The 23,421-nt window shown below is 34.2% G+C and overlaps 1 protein-coding gene across 6 annotated transcripts; it reads right to left on the bottom strand.

The window, feature by feature from the left end:
* Positions 1-4,376: 4,376 nt before the first annotated feature.
* On the bottom strand, positions 4,377-16,467 carry LOC148205099 (putative glycosyltransferase At5g03795). Of its 6 annotated transcripts, none has more exons than XM_088102703.1 (8): positions 16,058-16,467; positions 13,843-15,167; positions 13,667-13,775; positions 13,299-13,484; positions 5,955-6,755; positions 5,722-5,852; positions 5,279-5,627; positions 4,377-5,207 (listed from the first exon to the last, which is right to left on the bottom strand). In XM_088102703.1, the coding sequence occupies exons 5-8, from the start codon at positions 6,702-6,704 to the stop codon at positions 4,533-4,535; spliced, it is 1,905 nt and encodes a 634-aa protein (XP_087958829.1). In that variant the 5' UTR covers positions 6,705-6,755; positions 13,299-13,484; positions 13,667-13,775; positions 13,843-15,167; positions 16,058-16,467; the 3' UTR covers positions 4,377-4,532. The 6 variants fall into 6 exon arrangements, with proteins under 6 accessions (XP_087958829.1, XP_087958830.1, XP_087958840.1 ...); XM_088102704.1 differs by lacking the exon at positions 16,058-16,467 and having other exon boundaries at positions 13,843-13,903; positions 14,598-15,861; XM_088102714.1 differs by lacking the exon at positions 16,058-16,467 and having other exon boundaries at positions 13,850-13,903; positions 14,598-15,861.
* Positions 16,468-23,421: the final 6,954 nt, after the last annotated feature.

The raw sequence follows: 23,421 nt of genomic DNA, 5'->3' as shown, positions 1-23,421 counted from the left end.
TTAGACTAATAATCACAGAATGATACGTAAATAATGTTAAAATGTTGTAAAAAAATTGTCAAAGTATTATTATTTATCTATAAAATCATGTACTAAAAAGTCGTTTAGAACTTGAAGATTTAAATGTCTTGTGAAATAATTTACTATATTCAATTTTGGTTGTGCTTTAATGTGTATGTATGTTCTCTTAACACGTGGGAGAAAAAGTTTACAATGTAAAAAAGATTGAGTATTTAAAATACCAGACTCGGAATTTTTCTTATTAATATATTGTAAATGGATTGGAGTATCTACTGTCTGTTTAATATACTTACTTTTTTGTCAATATTGAAACTTTGGTACACTCAAATGGATATAATACCTATAAACCATTATTCAGGCCTCTGTGTACTAGATAAGGATTTTTCAAGTTTTAAAATGATAACTGGTGGCACAGAAAGGGAAACTTAGGGCACACCCATATTTGCACACTCTTGCATTTATGTACAGTAAACGGCAACGCAGTTCAATATCTCGGGTGTTACATGGATTTTATAACTGTATACATCAAAGACAAAAATAAGTAGCTGCAGGGTGGTTCTCTGAATTTAATTATTGATGGGTAAAAAATGAGGAAGTGAATGAGTGAGTGAGTCGTCACTGAAACATGCAGCTTTCACCGCTTCATAGCTATTGTGTCACATGCATTGCCCATACATGTGGAAGAGGGCACACTTCTACCACATTAATTTACATATGTTTGAAGTAGGGTCTCTCACTACCAAATTTAAGATTATCTCATGTTCTATTCACATTGAATTCAGGTGACATCTGCACTTGCATTAACTTTTATACAGCTTTTACTCCTAAGTAATTCTGTCTTATTACCGTCTCTTTTATTTTTAAATTTTAACATTAATTTAAGTGTGAAATTACTGTTTCATATTAAGCGAGAAAAAGTTAGAAGCACATTATAATAGAAAAAGTCATATAACTTGTTCTTTCGATTAGTAGTTGTTAAATTCATCATAATAATATATATTGGAAAGTAACACATTATTTACTTTTAGCAATGGAACGAATGATAATTATTAAGGTTTATATTTTTTTTATATGTTATAAAATTATTTCATCTTTACATGTGAGATCTCCAACATACCTATGTTGGGTATATATATTTCAGGCGTGAGATTATACATTAAATGGTGGTTTAATAATGACTCAATAATGGATGACACTATTGACTTAACAAACAACAAATATTATTATGATAGACTCAAATTTATGACTTTGATATCATTTAAGAAGTACATTTTAAACCTAACTCAATTTGATGGACGACACTCCAAACGAATCAAATTGGAATTGATGCTTCTCGAGGCATATTCTCATAAAGAAAAGCAGCACAAATGATTTTCAAAACCTAGACGCGAAGATGTTCTTGGTAAACACCAAACACAAAGTTGGCTCGAATGTCCTAGATTCCTCTCCAGTGTTTATGAAGAAGAGAAACTAGTTATAAACCCTAGGAGTAAAGTGGCATTTAGTGGTGATGATGGGTTTACCCCTTGCATTTAATGACACTGTTAAAAGATTCAGACATATTATTGACTAAGGTGGCACAAGTAGAGGTACATACATGCCAACCTCATTTTCCTCACCCTCTACCTCCACACCATCATCCTCGCCCTCCCCCAAAACAACACCATCGCCCTCCCCCTCCCCCTCTAGCTCCACACTAACATCAATGTCACCCTCCCCAATACATCATCAACAACCTTTGCCTCTCCCTCTACCTCCACACCATCATCCTCTCCCTCCCCAAAAACAACACCATCATCCTCTCCCTGCCCCTCTACATCCACACCAACATCAATGTGACCCTTCCCCAATACATCACCAACATCCTCTCCCTCCCCCTTTGCCTTCACACCAACATCATTGTCACCTGTCCCAAAACAGGACCATCATCCTCTTCCTCTGGGTCTAACTCAATTTCTAGTTCACCAACCTCTATCTCAACTGGGGGTTGACCGCCCTTTATCTCAACTTGGGGTTGACCACCCTCTCTCTCAACTTTTGCTTCACCATTATGTCTCTCAACTTCAGGTTCATGAAAGTATTCCAATATATCAAGATATTGAGGCTCACACACCATGTGTATAACATAAAGGTGAGCTTGACCATTCAACATGACATGCACCTTTGTCATCAAATAATAGTTCCAAACAATCTTTTAACAAGGAACCATGACCCAATGAATACCACAACTCCTTTACATTCCTATAATCCATCTCCTTAAGAATGAACAAAATTTCAAAATAGCTCCATCGATTTGGGTCAATTTTTAAAGTAATGGTTTGACCATAGTGATATTTGAATATCCCATTATTCTCAAATTTTTCCCGTGGTGAAAGACGACTTTAATGTCTGAGTTGGCCATCTCAACTAATATTAAAATTGTTAAACTACATTTACTTTATCCAAGTAACATAAAACTAATATTTTTATTAAGATTATAAAGTACAAGAAATTTTGATAGTTAATCTATGTGTAACCGAAATGTTATCTACAGTACAAATAAAATAGTACTATAGGGAACCATAAACACATCATTAACAGACCATAAGCAAGTAAAAGAACTTTGTTTAGGGACCATAAGCACAACATAAAAAAATATTTTCACACACCATCATGGGGGACCACAATGACAATGGGACACCACAAACAAACAAATAGCACAAATAATGAGGAATAATAAAAAAATAAACCAAACATAAATCAAACTTTTTGGAAAGACCACAACGAAACACACAACAAAAGGTAACATACATGCACCTTCAAATGATGCTTTTCGAAATACCCCCTGAACACGAACTCTGCAAATGCGATTCCAAATCCCCAAACAACATTTTGTGAACGAAAACCTCCAAAAGCATTTGATTTTGTCTTCGCAATGTACACGAACAAGTCTATGCAATCACGATTCTCGGTTCTCTCTCACAAATGCCCTAAGTTCGTCTCATTTAAAAAATCCCTAATTCAAGGAAGTTTAATTTTTTCCCAATTAATAATTCACTCACACGTAGCACAAATACACCTACAAAATAACACGTTAACATTGTCTTCTGCCATATCACCAATCCCTTAACTCTATTTGTTTCAACTTAACAAAAGAGTCTTCATTGATGCAAAATTTACGAAGTAAGAATACATTTGACACTCTTTTCAAAGATATGATCAAATTGACACACTTCAACGAAACTGGGAACAAAATAAGTAATTAAACTTTTAATCTAATTTTTGACCAGTATAATTATTAATGACTTTAAAATGTAAAAAAAAGAAGACAATTTTCAATTTCTTTAAAAATTTCTCTATATCATGACAATCTACAATAACTTAAGTCAATTTTTCATATATAATTTTCACACATATCAATTATATGTTATTCCTACTAGAATTAAAAAAAAAATACTTAAAATTACTTATCAATGGAAAAAAAAATGTATGACCTCCAACTTAAAAACTTAATGTATATATAAATATTTAAAAACAAAGATATATGTAACATATATCCCATTGCATTCATTGCCTGATATAACCAGTAAATATTGTCCATCCATGTAAATATAATTTATTGCTTAGAAAGAATTATACTTACTTTTCTTTAAGTCCAAAAAGCAACTCCAGTATAATTATTACTCTATTTATATATTTATTTATTATATCTTATCTAAAATTTAACTCCATAATTATTTATTGAATAAAATGAAAACTTTTTATAACGAATTATTCATAATTGATTTAAGTATCATTGTATAATGGTAAATTCAAATATATTATTTTCAAATTAACACTTATTACAATAATTTTTATACATTATTTTGTATATTATTTCTAACTATTAAATTTATTAGAAAAAATAAATTATTTATCATAAATAATCATGAATTATTTATTTATAAATAATATATAATGATATTTTCACACAAAAATCATTTATTTGTCAAATCTATTCCAAACTTAATATAATAAGTTATTCAAAAAATTATAAAAGAGTATTTAATAATAATTCAAATTAAGATATAAAATTCTTTTATAATTATTTTATTATTCATTACTTTAATTATAATTATACTAATTCAAAATTTAATATATAAAATCAATCAATTCTATAAAATTAATTTTATTATTAAATATTAAATATTATTAAAAAACACCCGTGACACAAACTAGTATTTATATAAATATTAGTTTTCTCTTTAATGCTATCTCAAATATGTACCATCTATGTGTTTGTAAAAATTTTATATAGTTGTTTGAGTCCAGTATTAGTATACCATATGTTTCCAATAAACCATTGTACCTAACCTTCTTTTTAAAAAAAACATTACTGAAAATGAATGCCCAACTAGAAGATAGTCATGCCAATATATTGAGAGGAAGACAACAGTAAAATTTGAATCAGCACTGGAAAACTATACATTTTTTCTTATTTATGAACAAACAAATTCAAAGCTGGTACAGAGAAAAATTGCTCTAGAAATTGACTAGTATCGAGAGTTAGTTGGTGCAGAGAAGATTCTGTTATACCAAATGGAATGAAGTATCATATGAAATATATCATACCTGACAGGGTTCTTGTGCCAAAGGAAATGATGCTGCACCTTTCTGATCCTCATCTGCAATCGAAGATACTCCTTTTCCGGGATAGAAAGGAGTATATTCTTCAGATTAGGAATATCCTTCTCCAAAACAATAACTGCAAAGGATTCCCAATTCAGAACCTCGAAAAATGGTGGCACAAAGTTGTCAGATATTATAACAGGAACACATTCGTAGAAAATGGCTTCCACTACTCTTGGACTGTTCACTTCATAGCCTTTGGCACAAATGCAGTACTTGCTGTTCTTCATGTACTGAATGTAGTTCCTGTTGCCCTTTGACTTTGCCAATCTCCCAAAGATTTTCATGTCAGGGTCTTTGTTTTCCCAGTGCTGCAACAAGATTGGCCTCACATATCCATGCATGCTCCCTGCAAAAAAGGCCAAAATTGTCCTCTTTGAAGCTGAATTTCCGCCAAGATCCTTAGTGGGGATTTGAGCATTCCGGACATACGTTTCCGGAAGAGACGCATCCTTCCCGAAAACAAATCCTTCTTTCACATCAGCATTACAAAGAGCCCTTATGCAATTAGCCATTTCAACCTTAGTTTCTCCAGGGGCCTGCATAATGGACTAGTATTTTGTATCATAACATATTAACACAGAAAAGTGTTGAATCAGAAGAAGCATACCCAGTCATGGCAACCAACGAGAAAATGATCAGCACCTCCGGTTCTGTTCCAGAAAGTATACTTTCCTGCAATCATTTCTACATAGTTATGCAGATATTGAATAAGGTTCTTATGACTGTGAGAACCTTGCACATACAATGCTTCCTCCAGCATTCGAGAACTGAAAGGTAAGTAAAACAAGTGGGCTTTCTTTGGGTCTCTCGTTACAAATCTGTCATTGGCTTCCATTTGCTTCATAAACCATCCCTCAGAAGCATAAAGTCCAGTGAAAAATGGCGAGTGCATTATTGGCCTGGCTCCTTCCGTGTATACATACACTTTTAGAGTCTTTTCCATTAGTTCATAGCTCCTGAAATGAAAATTTTACACTCACAAGACTATTCAAAATGTCAAATATTTAATAAAAGCCAAGCATCCTCAACATGGAATTGATCAAATACTACCTCTTGAACATGGAAACATTATGATAAATTGGACCATAAAAATTTGGATCCTTCTTTACAATTGGTGCATTTTCAATTTCTGATCTGGCGTGCAGTAGCTCTTCATCAACAGCTGAAAACCACCTAGGTCTCTAAAAGAAAATTAAAAACATAAAACAACACTGTAATATCAAAAAGGAAAATTTTTTACTCACATTATAATAAAGCTGAAATTTCATAATTTACTCACATACCATAGAGCGATACCAAGTGTGGCTTTGAAGTAGTAACTTCTTCATTTCAAATACTGTTGTAACTTCTGGAATTGGTTTATGATAATCTTTATTCTCACTAGGCACACTGACCTTAGTTATGTTATCTTTCTGAAATAAAGATATGGTGGAATCATTTGATATCACTGCAGTTGTAATATCTGTGCTCACATTACTCGAAGAAGCAAATGGACTTTCAAATTTTTGTTCAGGTGATGAAAGGTTGTCTTCTTGGAAACGGTTTGCAGAGAAATTCAAGCTGATAGTTTTCTTAAAACTGCAAGTTTGAGAATCTTCTGCCTGCTGTGATTCAGATTTTCTGTCTGCTCTTACAATACTTCCGATAGTGGAACTATGGTCAGAACCATCAAATCCTAAAGACTTGTTTGATTTGTGTCCTGGTTCCAAGACAAAACTAGTTCTTGGAATGGTCTCATTTTGCCCAGAGATCAAAGTTTTATTGGCAATCTCAGAGGCATGGTCAGCAGCAAAGTTTGATGGCTTGAAAAGTGTGACATTTCTAACCAATTTGGATTTGGAGGGCACATCTGAAGACTTGAAAGTACTACTTCCTGGCGTTGGTATCTTGTCAGCAGAGAACACAGAGACTAAAACAGTTCCATATGGAAACTCAAGGTAGTGAAAAGTTAAGATGACCGCATAGGTAATGCCAATAAGCCATAGCAATCTCTTTGTTTCCAGCTGAAACAAGGATAAAAATTCTTGACCCATTTAGCTGAAATTCTTCAACTATTTCCGTTGAAGAGAATGTTCATAGCCCCTCTACAGATAATACCACAAAAATAATGTACTGTTAAACCAAAAAGGGGCAACCAAATTAAAGATTATATCAGAATTCACTTTTAGAAACAGATTTATCAATGTCCAAACAAAGATGAATATACTTTTTTCCCCAGTTCACTCTATTCAAAATCTTGGTTGTTTCAGGTGAAAAAGTTGTGGCTTAACTAAGATGCAAATGGCCTAAGAAAAATATTAACAGATCAACAAACAGAGTGGGAAAAGACCAAAACTGATCTCCTAATTTTCAAGCAAGCGCCTAAAAGATCAGAAAAAACACAACAAATGCAGTATCTTCCTAATAAAAAAAGCACCAAGAAGTTATCTTACCACTTACCAGTCACCAAACTAACAGTTTACAATAACATGCAAACAAGAAAAGTTCAATTCTAATGACAGCACACCTATACAGCATGCAAATCTCAATGCAACCCACAGGTCTAATTCCAAACTGCAAATTACTTTAAGAATAAGTTCTTTTTATAATTTCCAAGACATGAAATTAAGAAGAAAAAAAGATCACAAAAGAAATCACTTGCAGAGACGCACTTAAAAATTTGAGCACCTATTTGGATATACGCACGAGAAAAACAGAATCCTGTGCCCACTTGATGTTAATCAATGAATCAAGGTTGCAAGATTTGTTCTTTTTCACTCATTCTTTTGCATGCAAAGACCGAGGTGAGGTGGGTGAAGAGTTATTTAACTTAACACTAATGAAAGTAAAACAAGAGTTAAACATTGGCTCGGAACCTTACGTGTGGCACAGACACTGATGATGTTGGAGGTTACGTTCCTTTAACGCTCTTTCATTAACAGGTTGAGTTCTCCAAGTTGGAAACCATAAGAATGTGACTGAATTTATATATCCAAAATTTTCAAAGGAAAATGGCAGAAGTTATCATATTCTGACACAACACCCATGAGTCACCGCACCAAGAAAGCTACCAGAATTTCCAAGTTGACATTTGCAAACAAAACAAGACTATGTCGCCTTATTAACTTCAAACATTTAACAATACATTTTCTCTTAATACTAACTAAAGTTTATTAAAAGTTATAGAAATTTATGAAACTTATTCATGTTATTTAATTTTTTTTATTTTATAATACTCAATAAATTATAATCAACAAAAAAAATGTCAAAAAAAATCTATGGCAAAAATGTGTCCTTTAGCATCAAAATTTACATGTAAAAGAATATTGGAAGAGAATTTTCCTATTACTTAGCTTTTATTACTTTATTAGCAACCTTCCACCTCTAAATATGTAAGAATTGGCGTCTGACTTTGTTGTGGCTTGAGATATAAAAGTTGAAATTAACGCAATAACTAATGAAAAAAAAACTTAATCACAAACTTCATTCAGTATGTTTAAATTTTAGTCAGCGATAATAATGGTAATAATAATATTTTATATATATACTCTTTAAAAATATAATTTATACGATAAAAGACACTTAAATACAAACAAAAAGAAAAAGTGAACTACAAAAAGTAGATAAATTTTGTGTTTATTTAAACATATTATCGTTTAATTGCGTAACGAATCATGATTTCTAAATCTACTTTTAAATTTTGATTATAATAATTACGGAGAAAATGTTGGCGCAAACTTTATCACTTATCTTAGACAAAAACAAATGAAGTAGGCTTCAAATTTTATATCTATTTGTCAATGTTTGCATATTGAGGATGTTCAACAGAAAGGAAAAAATATGACTACTTTGAGGCTTACTATCTTCATATAAATGTCTGCCGCATTCATACAACTGTCTAAAACATACATATGATCATGATTTTAACTGGACTCTAACTTTATATGGATCCACAGTTTCACTTTCAAATTTGATTGTGTCAGAACCATTAAAAACGCACCCAAAACCCCTCTGAGCGGACGCCAAGTGTCAAATAACGAGGATCCGAAAATCAGATAGTGGAATGCAGGTGTCAGCAGATGAGCGGACGTGTGTTTTAAGCAAAACTGAGTTTTTGGAAGTCTACGTCACACTCTCTCTGCATGCACCTTCTTCTCCAAAACTCTGATCTTTCATTTTCTCCTTCTTCTCTCCAAAAAGCCCTCCCTTCTCTCTACCGAAACTCACCCTTTCTCTTCTCCGATAACCGTTCAGGCACCGTAGAAGCACTTCCGGCATCCAAAGCTTCAGATTGAATCGAACGGTTTCGGGTTCTGAACTGGTAAGTTTTCTTCTCGTTAACCGTTCGTTATCTGGTACATGCACACCAAGTTCTGGTTGCATGGTTTCGTCTTGTCTGAGCCATTGTGGGTTTTCTGTTGTTTGGTTTAGTTTGAAGGATTGTTGAACGTAAGGGTAGAAGAAATTTTAGTCAGGCGAACAGTAATTCTGCCTCTAGGATGTTCGTTCACGCTCAGAGGTAAGGGAAGCTTATTAATTTAATTTGTATGATTATGTGTTGTATGAACGTTCGTTGACTTGATTAGATATGAAAAATGATTGAGATATGTTACGATGCATGAAATATATGAAATTTCTATGTTTGGATGGTATGAAATATGAAAATTTATTTTGATATGAATGTATAAAGTTATGAAACTATATGTTAAGAAATGAGTTGGAATATAAATAATTCTGGTATGAAATTTCCCTATGAAAGGGTATGTTCATCACTGAACGGTCATTGATCGTTCGGTATTTCTAGTAAACCTGATTAGAAGTGGATTCTTTCATTTGGGAAGAATCCTAGTTGAGGACGAGCGTCTGCATTTTTAAATACCATGCTTGAGCGTTCGGTCAAGCATAGTTCTGTCTTGGTATTCTGTTATAAACTTAAGTGTGTGTATATATATATATATATATATATATATATATGTGTGTGTGTGTGTGTGTGTGTGTGTGTGTGTATGTATGTAATTGTATATTGTAGATTTTCTTAAACACTATCCCAATAGTATCTAAGTATAATTATCAAGCCTCTTCTCTTTAAGTTTAGTAGCATTTGGTCTCATATCAAGTGTTCGTCCCAAACAAGTGTTTGGTCTTACACTAGGCACTCGTTCTATCTTCTTAAGCTAAACTTCATAATAAGAGCGTTCGTTCAAGCCCTCTAGGGTTCGCTCACTATAGTGTTCAATCTTTGACTGACATTTGGATTTCTTGATACTAAACTCAAATAAACTAAGCATTCATAAGCGTTTGGTTTCTTCACGTGAATATTTATAAGTATTAGTGTTGAATGTCTTGAAGTGCCCCTATCCATTGGTTCCATCCTAGAGTCTTCGTACTTGGCATGATCTTTTTGATGTTCAGTTGGAGCTCTCAAAAGTCAGTTCATCTAATTGGCTCATTGGCTCATTGTTGTAATTAACGTTCGTTCCATTCGTTCTTGTGATATATGATTGTACTAGTTATCTTTCTCAACCCGATATCAACCCCTTGGCCTTAATCTATTCTGAAGTTTAAGATCTCTCGGTCTCGCTCTACATGTTCGGTTCCGTTTTGAGTTCGGGTTGACGTCCGTTATTTGGAATCCTTCTGAATCTTTGTACGGGGTGGTTAAATGAGATATTTATTAATGAAAGATGAAGAAAACATGAGATAAATGGAATGTTTTGGATTTGAACGAGTGTTCTAGGGCGGAACGACTCATGGATGATTATTGAATTGGTAAAGTATGATTGTGGGCATGCTAAGCTGGCGGTTCATCCTACTGTTTCGTGAGTACTCGTCTTCACGTAGAGGAGGGTAGGTCATGTGTGGAAACGACAGGAGGTCCTAGTCCTTAGGGGTACTTTGGACAGATAGGACTAACCTCGGGTGGCAGCTGTTGAGTGTATCCCAGTTACTATATCACCCGGGTGCACGAACGCCTATAGCTACACAGATTTCATACAGTCCGGACAGTCAGTCTAGTATTATGATTCATAGGAAATGTATGATGAAATATATCTTGTGTGTTGGATTGTTTAAAAATGTATGTTTATACATGAATTAAATTACATAAGCTTACCCTGTGTTTCTCTTGTGTTGTCTTGTTTTGTACGTCCGTCCTTGTCATAGCAATGATCATCCGTGTGGATGTGAGCAGAAGGAGACGAGCTGCTGGAAGAGGCGCTGGAAGAAGAAAATTTGGTAGAGGTAGAAGTGAAGACCGAACAATGGGACGTTCGGTCAGTAGTCTAGTATAGTGAGGTGGTCGTTCAATCACCTCCCCTTTTGATTTTATTTTGATCGTTCGGTATAAGTTTTGTAAACCGTTCGGTTAAACTTTCTTAACCTATTTAGTTAATTTTGTAACTCTTTTATATACGGTCGTTCGGCCATAAGCGTTCGTTCCACTCTAGTGTAAGACTGATCTGAATTATTAGTAAATGCAATTATTCTATTATATAGTTTATACTATATTTTTGGGATGTTACAGATTGAGTTCATAGAAGGTAACAATTTCATGTTTTGGATGAATCTCAATAACATCAACGTCTTTGGACACTTTGTCGTTAAACAAGATATAGTCTCAAGAAGCATTAAACATTATAAAGATTAAGATGAGTATGACATTAGTAGAAAACTTTCAAATGTTACATTCAGACTCATGAAAGATCATCTTACTCAATAGGTGACGTCTCAGTTTTCAAAGAACATTCTAACACTTGCGCAACCTTATAGTGTGTTAAGTACAGTAATGGTGCTTGGAGAGATAAAAGTTTGTCCCTCAACCAAACAAAAGGTGCACGACAAAAAAAACATAAACATAAGCATGTTTTGAAAATGCTCTTAAATAAAAGACAAAGCGAAAGCATTCTGTCACAATGAATTTCTTTTTTACTTCCATAGACAGAAATCGTGCTTTTGAAAATTAGTTTGAGAAATCAACAAATGCGCAAAAGTGTCTTAAACAAGCATATGTGATTTGTACATTAATTCTTTCATTATTTAGCCTCTAAAGTTCATATAAAATGTTTTGATTTTATCTTCAAAACACGTGAAAAGAAAATCTAATAAAGTGCTATATATGTAGGTCTTGATAATGACTTGGATAACAAAAGATTCATTTGTAAAAAAACTCTTATACGTAAAAGAGTTTGAGATTTGTGAATGTGTACAAGATAGTATATATGAATTTTTGAGTGAGTACATACTTCTTGTAATACATCTTTTATAGGATTTTTGAGTGCATATGACTATTGTATAACACTACAAGAAAAATCACAGTTACATACGGTCAAAATCCGTATATAACCTCCAAAATCCGTATATAAAATAAGCGTAGATAAGTTATATACGGATATATCCGTATATAATTTACATACGGAAAAATTCGTATATAATTTACATACGGAAAATCCGTATATAAAATCCGTATATAATTATATACGAAAAATCCGTATATAAAATCCGTATATAATTATATACGGAAAATCCGTATATACAATTCGTATATAATTATATACGGAAAAATCCGTATATAACTTATGATTTTATAAAAAAAAAAATAGGTGATTCTGCATCTGCATTTAATAGTTATGAGTTTCAACAGCTGATAAAAGTCAACATAACTAACAAATTGCCAAAAATCATCTAACATAACATCCAAATATAATTAATTTTGCAGCAATCCAGTTAATACTTTTAATATAATATACTAATAATCCCAAAGGAAAAAGTTTATTACAAACCATCTAATATATATATATATATATATATATATATATATATATATATATATATATATATATTATAATATTTTACACCCAAATTCTGAAACGAAAACTTATCTTAGCTTGCTATATAATATATAACTTAATAAATGTAATATATATAACAATATATCAATCATGACTAACATCCCATACAATAAATATATATGCCCTGCATCCACACTATACAAATATATATTAAACAAGATTTTAACCAACTAATACAATAAAATATTTATGTAGCATTTGAATCAACACAACAAACAATTTTCTGCAGCATTTTTATATCCAAACATCAAATAATTTCCTGCAACATTTTTATCAAAACAGCAAATAATTTTCTGCAGCATTTGAATCAAAACAGTTTTTCAGCAGATTTTTATTCTGAAACAACAACAGTTTATGCAGAACTCTTGAGACAGTATACATAGCAATATCAAGGCACAATACTTACATAAATCAGTCATGAATTACTCCAACCCAGATCAACGTAGCTCATCGGTTTGGTGGGAATCCCCAGTCTAACTAATTCAGTTCAAATATATACACGTTCATACACTCCTTTATTCTTGACATATAACCATCCCATAAAGAAAACCCATTCTAATATTTCATTCCCAAAACAGAGCATACATCATATACTTACTTTTTCAGACTCATACATGTCACTAACTGCAGCCCAAACAAAGATAACAACACCCATACACATCTATTTCTCAGAATAAATACATTCATACACTTATTTCAGTTATTATCAACAATATTATAAAATTTCCAGAATCCAAAGACACCATTACAATTCATAGAACAACAAGATACAAGATCAAAATCAATTTAACTCTCCCATACCTTGGCCTTTGTTTTCTTTTCCTATTTTCGTTAGCTCTTGAGACTCTTTTTCTCTCTTTCCTTTATGTGATTCTCACTTCTTCTCCCACTCATTCCCTTCTTAACTCTGCTAATTTTGTTTCTCTCCGGACATAATTGCTTCCTCTCACGTCCCATTGCACAATGGATTCCAGGATTTGATGGCTTCTAGGCGAGGAAGAAGAAATGAGAAGAGAGGATAAGAAAAAGGAAAAGAGGAACCAAACCTAGCACAAAACCTTTTATTGGTTTTCCTACAGAGCAATAGATCATTGCTCTTGAGCATAAGCCAAGAAAACTTTCCAGAAACCAAACCTATTACAAAAGAATGGTATAATAGTATCATATACCTCTCTGTAGTAATAACACTTTGGACTTCAATACTAATTTAGCAACTTGTAATCACAACCAGAACAATTATGTTTGAGCTTTATCATCTTTTGTTATAGCTTTTCCAACCTGCAATGACAAAGAAAAGTTTAATGAAGTTCAATCCAGTATGAAAATTTGAACAAAAAGGTTAGACCATTAACTCTCGGAATACCAGCACAGAAAAGCATCCCTACGGTTCTTTCTGCACAGATAGACTGCCAACACAGAAAAGAAGAAGCAGGGCTCAAAAGAAGTCAAATCTTCAAGTCAAATACCAAATATCATGGCAGTTATAAAATGGTGGCACTAAGTTAAGCAAAAAAGGATTGGAAAAAGAACTCAAATACCAAATGCATGTCAGTCACAAAGTCAATATATATTTTACACAAAGTCACTTTAATGGTGAATAATGGAATAAAAGTGTAATATATATACCAAAAGCATTAACTACACAGGTGTCAACACGATTGGGTGTGACTTCGGTAGCTTCAATTTCAAGCCATTGGCCACTTTCATGCTTTCTTTTCTATAGAGATATAAAATGTTTACAACCATCCCTGAAATTTCATCCTATTCTTTAATTTCACCTTGTTGGTAACGGCATGAGCTACTTCCTCTAAAGAAGATGAAATAAAAAAAATATTCCAGCACCACCCAAACATCCATCACCGTATGTCTCCTTTCCCAGAACATCCCTATTACTAAATGCAAGAAAATTAAATGTGCTCTTCATTCAACTAGAAACCAACGTTGGAAGCATAGCATGTGCAGCAAGAATGCATTTCAATTCCCATTGGCTTAAATCCACTAAAATGCAATACATAGAAATAAGATAATGCATGACACATCATATACCAATTCACGTAACCATTCCAAAGAATAAGCATTTAAAATAATTTAAAAGAAGACCCTTTTAGCTCCTAGATGAATAACGTGGCAGCAGCCCTTGATTGGCATATTCTTCCACTTGAAATGCAATTAATCACCGTGCCCTTACTCCATCTATTCTACGTGCAACACCTATTTGCTCCTCATTCCCTAAAGGCAAACGCAATAGCCCTCCTCATTCTAGCACCCCTTCTTTTTTTTTTCTCAATTGCAAAAAAAACGTGAACACTTAAGGAATCAAAATAATTGGCAGCAAATAAAATAAACTAAAACTACTCCTAAGCTGGAATAAAAAATTTGAAAGTATTCTAAACAAATGAAAGTGTGCTTCTCTTATCTCCATGCTGCACCAACTCAGAAATAAAAGAAATATGCATCATGTAAGCCACTTCTCTTTTCTTCACGTAAATCACCAACCACCCTTCCAGTTTTGCTTTCTAAAGTGGATGAATTCTTCTCCACATGGCAGCTGCACCAACTCAAGCCGTGACCCCACTTACTTTCAATGACCGTGCTCTCCTCTTTCATCAAAGAAAGAAAATAATTTGACACCTTGTGCAAGTTCTTTCAACTCAAATAAATCAGCTTTTTCTAAAAGAAACCACAAATCACCGTGAGCAACAATCTAATCACCAAATGAAAATGACAAAAGCTACCAACATGCACACTTCTTCACAGCAAAATAACACTAATATAAAAATAAAAATCTGGTTCAAACATAAAGACAAAAACAAGAAGAAGACCATGTGTTCTTCAAAATTCTCCTCGGTTTCAACATAGACAAGAAAACTAAAAACCTTCTGCAGCGTCACCATCCATCTAAGAAAGGAGAATGAAATGCTTCTCTTCCACTAATCCCACGACAACTCCCCTTTTTCCTGGTTGAAGTGCTTTCAGCTTGCAAAGAGTAAATGCATCGCTTCCAATATCCAGAAAAATTGTGTTCTTTCTTTTCATCAATCAACAATATTCATATCCACTGAACCTCTGAACCAGTTTTTATCACTACTATTGTCCACTACCTTTACCTCCACAACATAACACAAGCGCTAACTTCCCCAAAGCTCCCCATAATTCATAATTTTTTTCGGAGTTCGAAAGTCAAACTCAAAAGTCTAGCATCCAAACAGTTGAAAGTAAATGAAAAAAATGCATTCATTTGAAAAAGGAAAAACCCTCCTCACCAAAATCAAATCTCTACAATCTAACAAAACTAAGCTGAACCCACTCAGATGTCAAATTAAGAAATTCAAAATCAAACCCATAACATCCAAAAAAAAGCAAAGTATTGCTTATCATATTACTCGGTAATAGAGAAAAACTAGTAAATCCCTAATTCTAAAATATTTTCATGCTTATTAACGAATTACTGCGGGTAACCTGAATGAATTAAACACAGATTAGGGTTGACCCTTTTTCGATTTTACGCAATACTAGCATTAGAGATTACTACGAAAATTAAGGAAGAAAGGATTACTTACCAAATGAAGGTCTTAGCATCATCCTAACGAAGACCGCCACTGAACCACGGAGGTGAAACGAAGGTGCTGAACGAGATTCCTCAACGAGGAACAAGGAGATTTAGGGAAAAGGTTTTTCACACGAACACAACTCGAGTGTTTCAGTGCGTTCGAGAGATGAGAGTTTCAATGCATCGAGAGTGGATGGTTGAAGTTAGGGTTCGAGAGAGATTTGAGAGAATCAATGCGTGGAGAGTGGAGAGTGCATGGAGAGTGAAGAATTGAAGTTAGGGTTGCAGAGACATTTGAGAGAATCAGTGCGTAGAGAGTGGAGACTTAAGGTTAGGGTTGCAGAGAAATTTGGGAGAACTAGTGGAGAATGCAGAGCTAGGGATCGAGAGAGATTCGAGAGAACACACCTCAAGCGAGGATTCCACCAAACAAGGTTCGAATGAAATATAATTTCAATCTTTTTGAAATAAAATTAATTTTCAGATCCGTATGTAACATCGGTGGGTAACACTTGCTTCTATACTTACATACGGATATTATCCTTAGGAAACTCTTCTGCCACCATGCGCAAAAAATACATACGGATTTTATATACGGATATATCTGTATATAAAATTCGTATATAATATCCGTATATAATTTTATTTTTAAGATCTGTATATAATATCCGTATATAATACTCATGTTACATATGGATCAAAATCCGTATATAATTATCGGTAGGTAATAATCATTTTTCTTGTAGTGTAAGACTGATATGAAATAATGACAAATAACATCATCGATGCTAGGACACCACAACTATATAATTGAAAATATCATTAAAAGTAAAATTTTTTATCTTAATGACACATTTAAGTTTCTTTATGGGTTGGTTACACAATTCCTCCAAGATCAAAAGTTTGACATGTATAATAATTGAATTTGATAGGATGACAATCAACCCTTTGGTAGAGTTGTGACCAACTTGCTTATGTAGGTGAAAAATAACTTTATCCCAGCAACAATTGGCCCACAGACCGAGTTGAAGTCGGTTTTTATGTGCAGTTGGAATATCTCATTGTGACTTTAACTAACCCTTTCGTCGAGTTGTGGTCAGCTTATTGACATAGGTGCCATTTCAAACATTTTGAATTGTCGTCTTTGGTAGTTTTTGTGTTGTTTTGCATGTGTTGCCATCTTCAACAAGCTTTTTATTTGTTGTTGAAGCAAGCTTTAACTTGTGCTATCGACTTAGGGATGCTCATCTACTGATGAGGCAAACTTTAACTTGTGGTATAGTCTTAGGTAGGCTCATGAGTTATCGAGACAAACTTCAACTTGTGCTATCGACTTAGGTAGGATTTGTATGTGTTGGTTGGTACCAAACAGAGTGTAACGCAGCGGAATAAAACTAGAGTAGCAAAAAGCGTGTTCGGTCACCCTTTTTAAAATAAATTGGTCCGTTTTTAGAAAATCAATTTTCTTTCAGAAAATTTATCGAACAATTGATATGCGTAAAAGATAAAGAGTGTAGGGAATAGAAAATCACACGAGTAATTTTTATACTGGTTCGATTCAACAGAATCTACATCCAATCGTTAATCACTATAAAAAGTGATTAACAATTCCACTAAAAAGATGTTTCACAGATTACAACAAATAGTGAATAAAGCAGATAAATAAACCTTCCTTCGATGAACGAACCGGAAGAAGAACACTCTGCCAACTCGAAGAGAACCGCTCCGACTATCGACAAACGAAACGCGAGCTTCTCCTATTCACGAGACCAGGCAGAGCACCTTGCTAACTCGAAGAGAGCTTGCTCCGACTATCGACACACGACACGCGAGCCTCTCCTGTTCACGAGAACAAGCAAGGGAACTTGAACTATAGCTTCTGAGAACTTCCTCTGACAAACAGTATTCTGCAAGAGCTTCTGTTCAACAACAACTTAAGTGATCTTCACAGAAACCCAATATATACCTAGTTGTTCTGAATATCTAAGGTTAAGTCTCAACTGCCACGAATAATCAATTATTGTAAGTGATAATCGATTATTCAAGTCCGTTACAGGTTTTCAAAAATGTGATAATCGATTATATGAGGTGATAATCAATTATTCCTGGATGACTTGTGATAATCGATTATTGCCATTCCATAATCGATTATGGCAGTTAAAAATGCAAGTTTTACAAAGTTTACAAGACTTTCCTACTATATTTAATTTCTACAAATTGCTTTTAAATAATTCTAATATCTTCTTCAACTAAAACTTCTTGCAGCATCATGCATCATCAAAACAATTTTCTTCAAGATTTACCAATACTCCTTATTGGTAACAGTATGTGATGTCATCTCAAGCAAGCATTAATTGGTGCTACTGTCTTAGGTAGGCTCATGTGTTGCCGAGCAAACTTTAACTTGTGCTACCAACTTAGGTAGGCTTTGCAAAAAAATGTAATTTTTCTATATGGGTTAGTTTTCATTGGCTCATCAACCACCTAATTTAATTTAATTATTTATTATTGGGTTAAGTATGTTTTTAGTCCCTGAACTATCAAGCGATTTTGGTTTTAGTCCCTACTCAGAACTTTGATGGTTTTTAGTCCTTATTGTTTTGAAACTCTGAGTAATAGTCCTTAAAATTGGACGGTGTTAAGTTTCAGTGGATGTGGCAAACGGCGTTGCCACGTGATCACTGATCTGCTCTATTCTCTGTCTGCCACGTTGGATGTTTAAGTGTTTGAACTGAGATTAAGTTAGTTAATTACGTTGTTCATTGAAATCAGATATAAGGTTCACAATTTGTGAAGTTAAGTTTTTGAATTGGGGGAAAATTAGTTTTACTCGAAGCATTGTAGTGGAAACCTTTCAGAGGAAGCATTGTATCTTGGTGGTCCTTGTGGTGGTGGTTGCGGTGGTGGTTGCGGTGGTCGTTCCGGTGGTCGTGAAAGTCAAGCGTTAATGAAGATGATGACAGTGAAGAGGAACAAAATGGCAGTAGAAGAAGCTTCGGCTGAAGAATGTATGGATGATAGTGAAGAGGACAAAATGACTAATGAATCATCTATTTTTAAATATATATTTTAAAATACATAAATAGTTATGTTCAAAAAATGTTTCCACATATTTCAAAACTGTAATTGAAAACTCTAAACCAGGAGCCGTGACTTACCGAAAACTCCGATGCACCAACAACTACCACCAGGCACCACCGTTGAGCACACCACAACTTTTACAAACACTACAACACCAACAAATGTAAATGCATAATGAATTTAATTTCAGGAGGGTAAATTTGAAATTTATAGAGCTGCAAATTAAAATTTGAGGGTGGAGGAAGAAATGCCCTTGGTTGGCTCTGGTATGGATATTTCAATAGTATGTCTTAGAAGCAGAAGGCTCTGGAACAAAGGTGCCAACTTTAGCTACTTTCGGATCCCACCAAGAACCGTGTCCATTCCCCATGTCAAGAGGTTGGCTATTGTGTACCAAAACCTGGGCAACTGGTGAACCCTCTACTACAATTTGCCAGGTTACTCACTCATCTCTTCTGTTGTTGGTTTTCTGGTTTTCGATGCCTCAAATGTAACGGATACAAGTGAAAGAAACCTCACTCTCAACACAATGGGTCAGCCTATTTCTATTCAATTTCCTAACATCACACTTACGGGTAGGGGACACATCAACTCAAGGGTGAGATGTGTAGCTTTCAATGCCAATGGTACATTTCAACTTACTCAGATGAGTGCCCCTGGAGTGTGTTACTCAAGAGACAGGGTCACTTTTCGGTAGTACTCCCACTGGAGAAGAAGAGGGGAAGACGGTAGTACCCCCAATTCAAAAATTTAATTTCACAGATTGTGAACCCTATATCTGATTTCAATGAACAACGTAATTAACTAACTTAATCTCAGTTCAAACACTTAAACATCCAATGTGGCAGACAGAGAATAGAGCATATCAGTGATCACGTGGCAACGCCGTTTGCCACATCCACTGAAACTTAACACCGTCCAATTTTAAGGACTATTACTCAGAGTTTCAAAACAATAAGGACTAAAAACCATCAAAGTTCTGAGTAGGGACTAAAACCAAAATCGGTTGATAGTTCAGGGACTAAAAACATATTTAACCCTTTATTATTTTGTGTTTCAATATTATTAGTTAACATTTTTTTTATTGTATTATAGATGGGGATAAAGAAGAAGATGCTTCAAGAGAGAAAAATATTATGAATTTATCCATTCAAGAGTCTAATCTTATAAATGGATAAATGATACAAAAATTATCTATATTAGAAATTATTTATTCGCCTTTTGTGCTTGTTTTTGGATTACACTTGCATTGTATGATATTTTTTTTATTTATTTTGAATTGTCTTCGGAGTTTAATATCATTTTAGAGTGAAATTTTTTTACATTTGAATTAAAATCAAATTGTACTCTTTTTTAAAAAAACCTTGTAATTAAGTGAGTCAACCCGTTTAACCCACCAACCCGCGGTGGGTCGGGCCGGGTTACCCATTTTGATAGCTCTAGGAGTGGATATTTCTCCTTGTGCGTTCAAAAGAGAAGCCTAAGGAAGGAAACCTCCCTTGCGGTTGGTGCCTTCTTTGCTCTTACAAGTATTTTTGTCCTTCAACTTTCTCTGCTTTGGCTTTCTTCTTTGTGGTTACATTTTGCAATGTTTTGCAATGTGTGATCATAGCTCATCTCTAGATGGAATTATTATTAGCATGAAAAAATAACAAAACAGATAAGGGTTTATAAAAGATCCAAAACAAAATAGTGATTGCTTTGTCACTGCCCTTGGTATTTTGCTTTGAGTTGGCAAACATTGTTGAGCTTTTACTAGGTTATTCTAGTGGGTTTAGTCTTAGGCAACTTTTTAACAAATGTTTGCCTTTGTGTTGTCTTAGGAATTCTATCAGTAAACGTTTGTCCTCGTACTTAGTTCCTTTTGAGATTTGTCTTATAAGGTGACCTCGTTGATTAGTTTTTCATTAAGTTATTTTGGCTTTGTAGGCTCTGTTTCAAAAAGGGTTTGTAATGCGATATAGTTCGCCCCACTTGGCTACAATCTTTCCTTCTACTTAAAGTCTTAAGTGTCCTTAAGCTTTCTTTATTTTCTGGAATGTTCTTTCTTGAACCGGGGTATTGTATTGTTGGATTGTTATCTGCTTAACCACTACTTTTCTTACATGACTATTTCATTAAATTTGATATATTGGTTATCTCTTTGAGTTCATTGGGTTGTCCTTGGCTATTATTTTCCTGACACAAATTGGCGGCTAGTGAATGTCCCGCCGAGCTTTACCATTACAATTGATGGAAAGCTCTTCAAGCAACTATATGAAGTATCCACGGAAATGAAGAAAGATGAGCAGAAGCAATGAATTGATGAAGGAATTGGTATGTGTAGAGTGGTCTTTATATGCTTCTTGAATGAGGTTAGGACAACCAACAAGTAAGGGTAAAGAGAATTCTTGATAGAAGACTATCCTAAGTGAATTTAGGAGAAGAGAAGATGCAATGTTGGTAATTCTCTAACATATATTCCAAGTTCTCTTTTTACAATGGTTGAGCACTCCTTTTATAGGAGAAGGAGTGACTCAAAAAATTAACAAAGAAGGAACACAAATACATGAACCAAAGATAAATATATTGAACTTTAAAAGCTTATTGAATCTTCCTTGACTAGGTACAATGTTTGGGAGCCTTCTTCTTCCTTGACTCAAAAATAACCCAAAAGAAAAGCATAGCCCAAATATAAGGCCTTAAAAAAGACATATGTACATATTAACAAAGCAGAAGAGAAAGGTCGAAAAGTTAGTAAATTAACCTCCATAAAAGTATAGTTCTTTGAAACCCTTCTTCTTCCAATCTTTTAGCAATGGGTCAAGTTGTAGCTCACTAGATGGATCTCCATCAAGCTCCCTAGATGGGTTTCCATCATCAATGGTCTCAATGTTAAGCTTTTCTTATACTGGGTTTCGAAACGCCAAATTTCTCCTATTGGAATGTGAAGTTGATCCTGCCTTTATACTTTAGGATCCTTCTCCTTTGAATGTGACTAGATAAAATGCATGTCAGCCTTCTCCAAATTCTAAAAGTTATTTTAAGCCCCAAGCAAGCCCAAAACACCTTTAATTTGTTGCTCCCACCCAACAAGCTTATATTGAACTCAAAAAACAACTCATGAGGTTCATGTTGACTAAAAAACAACCCAAAATAAAACCTTGGCCCAAATACAAGGCCTTAAAAAAGACATATAAAGGAAGAAAAGCTAGTAATTATCTGAACAAAAACAAACAACACATTAATTAGATAGTAATCACATAATTAGATAATTATCCTCCACTAGTATTATAGGCAAAATTTACATTTAATATATAAAGTTGCATATATGCAAAGTTGCACATTGCGAAATTTACTTTAACAATAACACAATTCTAAAGTTGCACAATACTACATCTGTGCATCCAGAAAAATCAAGCAAAACATTATCATTTATCAAGATACCAATAAGTCTCAGTTATCCTATAACCAGACCTAATATGCTAAATGTTAAATATGATAAAATTCTGAAAGCAGTTCATCTTCTACATAACTAACATGCCAATTTATTTTGTTAAAAACCAAATTCAATTTCTAGATAAGCATTTTAAATATATTATACTGTAGACCAAATAACTAACACAAATCTACCATTAAAATATACCATTACAGAACTAAATAAAGCAGACATATAACCATGCATCTTCTTCATTGATGATGATGAATAGGAACCTGGGAGCGTAATGGCACAAACGGGCAACAGCGACGATGAACGGTGGTGGCGAAAACGAATGGTGGGCAATGGGGAGAAACACAAGTGGTGGCAATGGCTCACGAGATGGCTGCCGGCAATGGCCCGGAAGGTGGTGGCAATGGCTCACGAGATGGCTGCCGGCAATGGCCCGGAAGGTGGTGGCAATGGCCACGAGGAAGACGTCGTGCCAATGAAGGAAGACATTGCGCCAATGGAGGAAGACGAAGCACCAATGGGCTGCGAGAAAGTAGAAGAGTGATTCTTGCGCGACGAAGAAAAAGAAGATCGCAACAAATAGCAGAGGAAGCAGTAGGAAACGAATCTGGGCGGAAGACAATGAACAGCGTAGGTTAAAATTTTTTGAGATTCTGGTCATAAGTAAGTCATACTACCTTGGTTCACCCAACAACTGAGGCAATATACCCCTTATTACCTCGATTATTAGTACAATTGATGCCTAAAACGTTTAGAGAAAAATCAAAATAGAAAAGCAAATGGTAAATTTGAAATTATTTTCAACTTATATGCCTCGGTTGGCGCTATAACCGAAGCATAATGGGCTTTTGACAGCGGGTCTA

Source organism: Vigna umbellata, chromosome 1, assembly GCF_029865625.1.
Source record: "Vigna umbellata cultivar VRB3 chromosome 1, Vumbellata_1.0, whole genome shotgun sequence".
NCBI classification, from domain to species: domain Eukaryota; kingdom Viridiplantae; phylum Streptophyta; class Magnoliopsida; order Fabales; family Fabaceae; genus Vigna; species Vigna umbellata.
This window is presented reverse-complemented; position numbering and strand designations above follow the sequence as displayed.

Coding starts and splice junctions, on each gene's coding strand:
- LOC148205099 (XM_088102703.1), bottom strand. CDS start 6,704: ATGGGTCAAGAATTTTTATCCTTGTTTCAGCTGGAAACAAAGAGATTG. Junction 5,628..5,721: donor AATGTTTCCATGTTCAAGAG/GTAGTATTTGAT, acceptor TTTTCATTTCAG/GAGCTATGAACTAATGGAAA. Junction 5,208..5,278: donor TCGTTGGTTGCCATGACTGG/GTATGCTTCTTC, acceptor TCCATTATGCAG/GCCCCTGGAGAAACTAAGGT.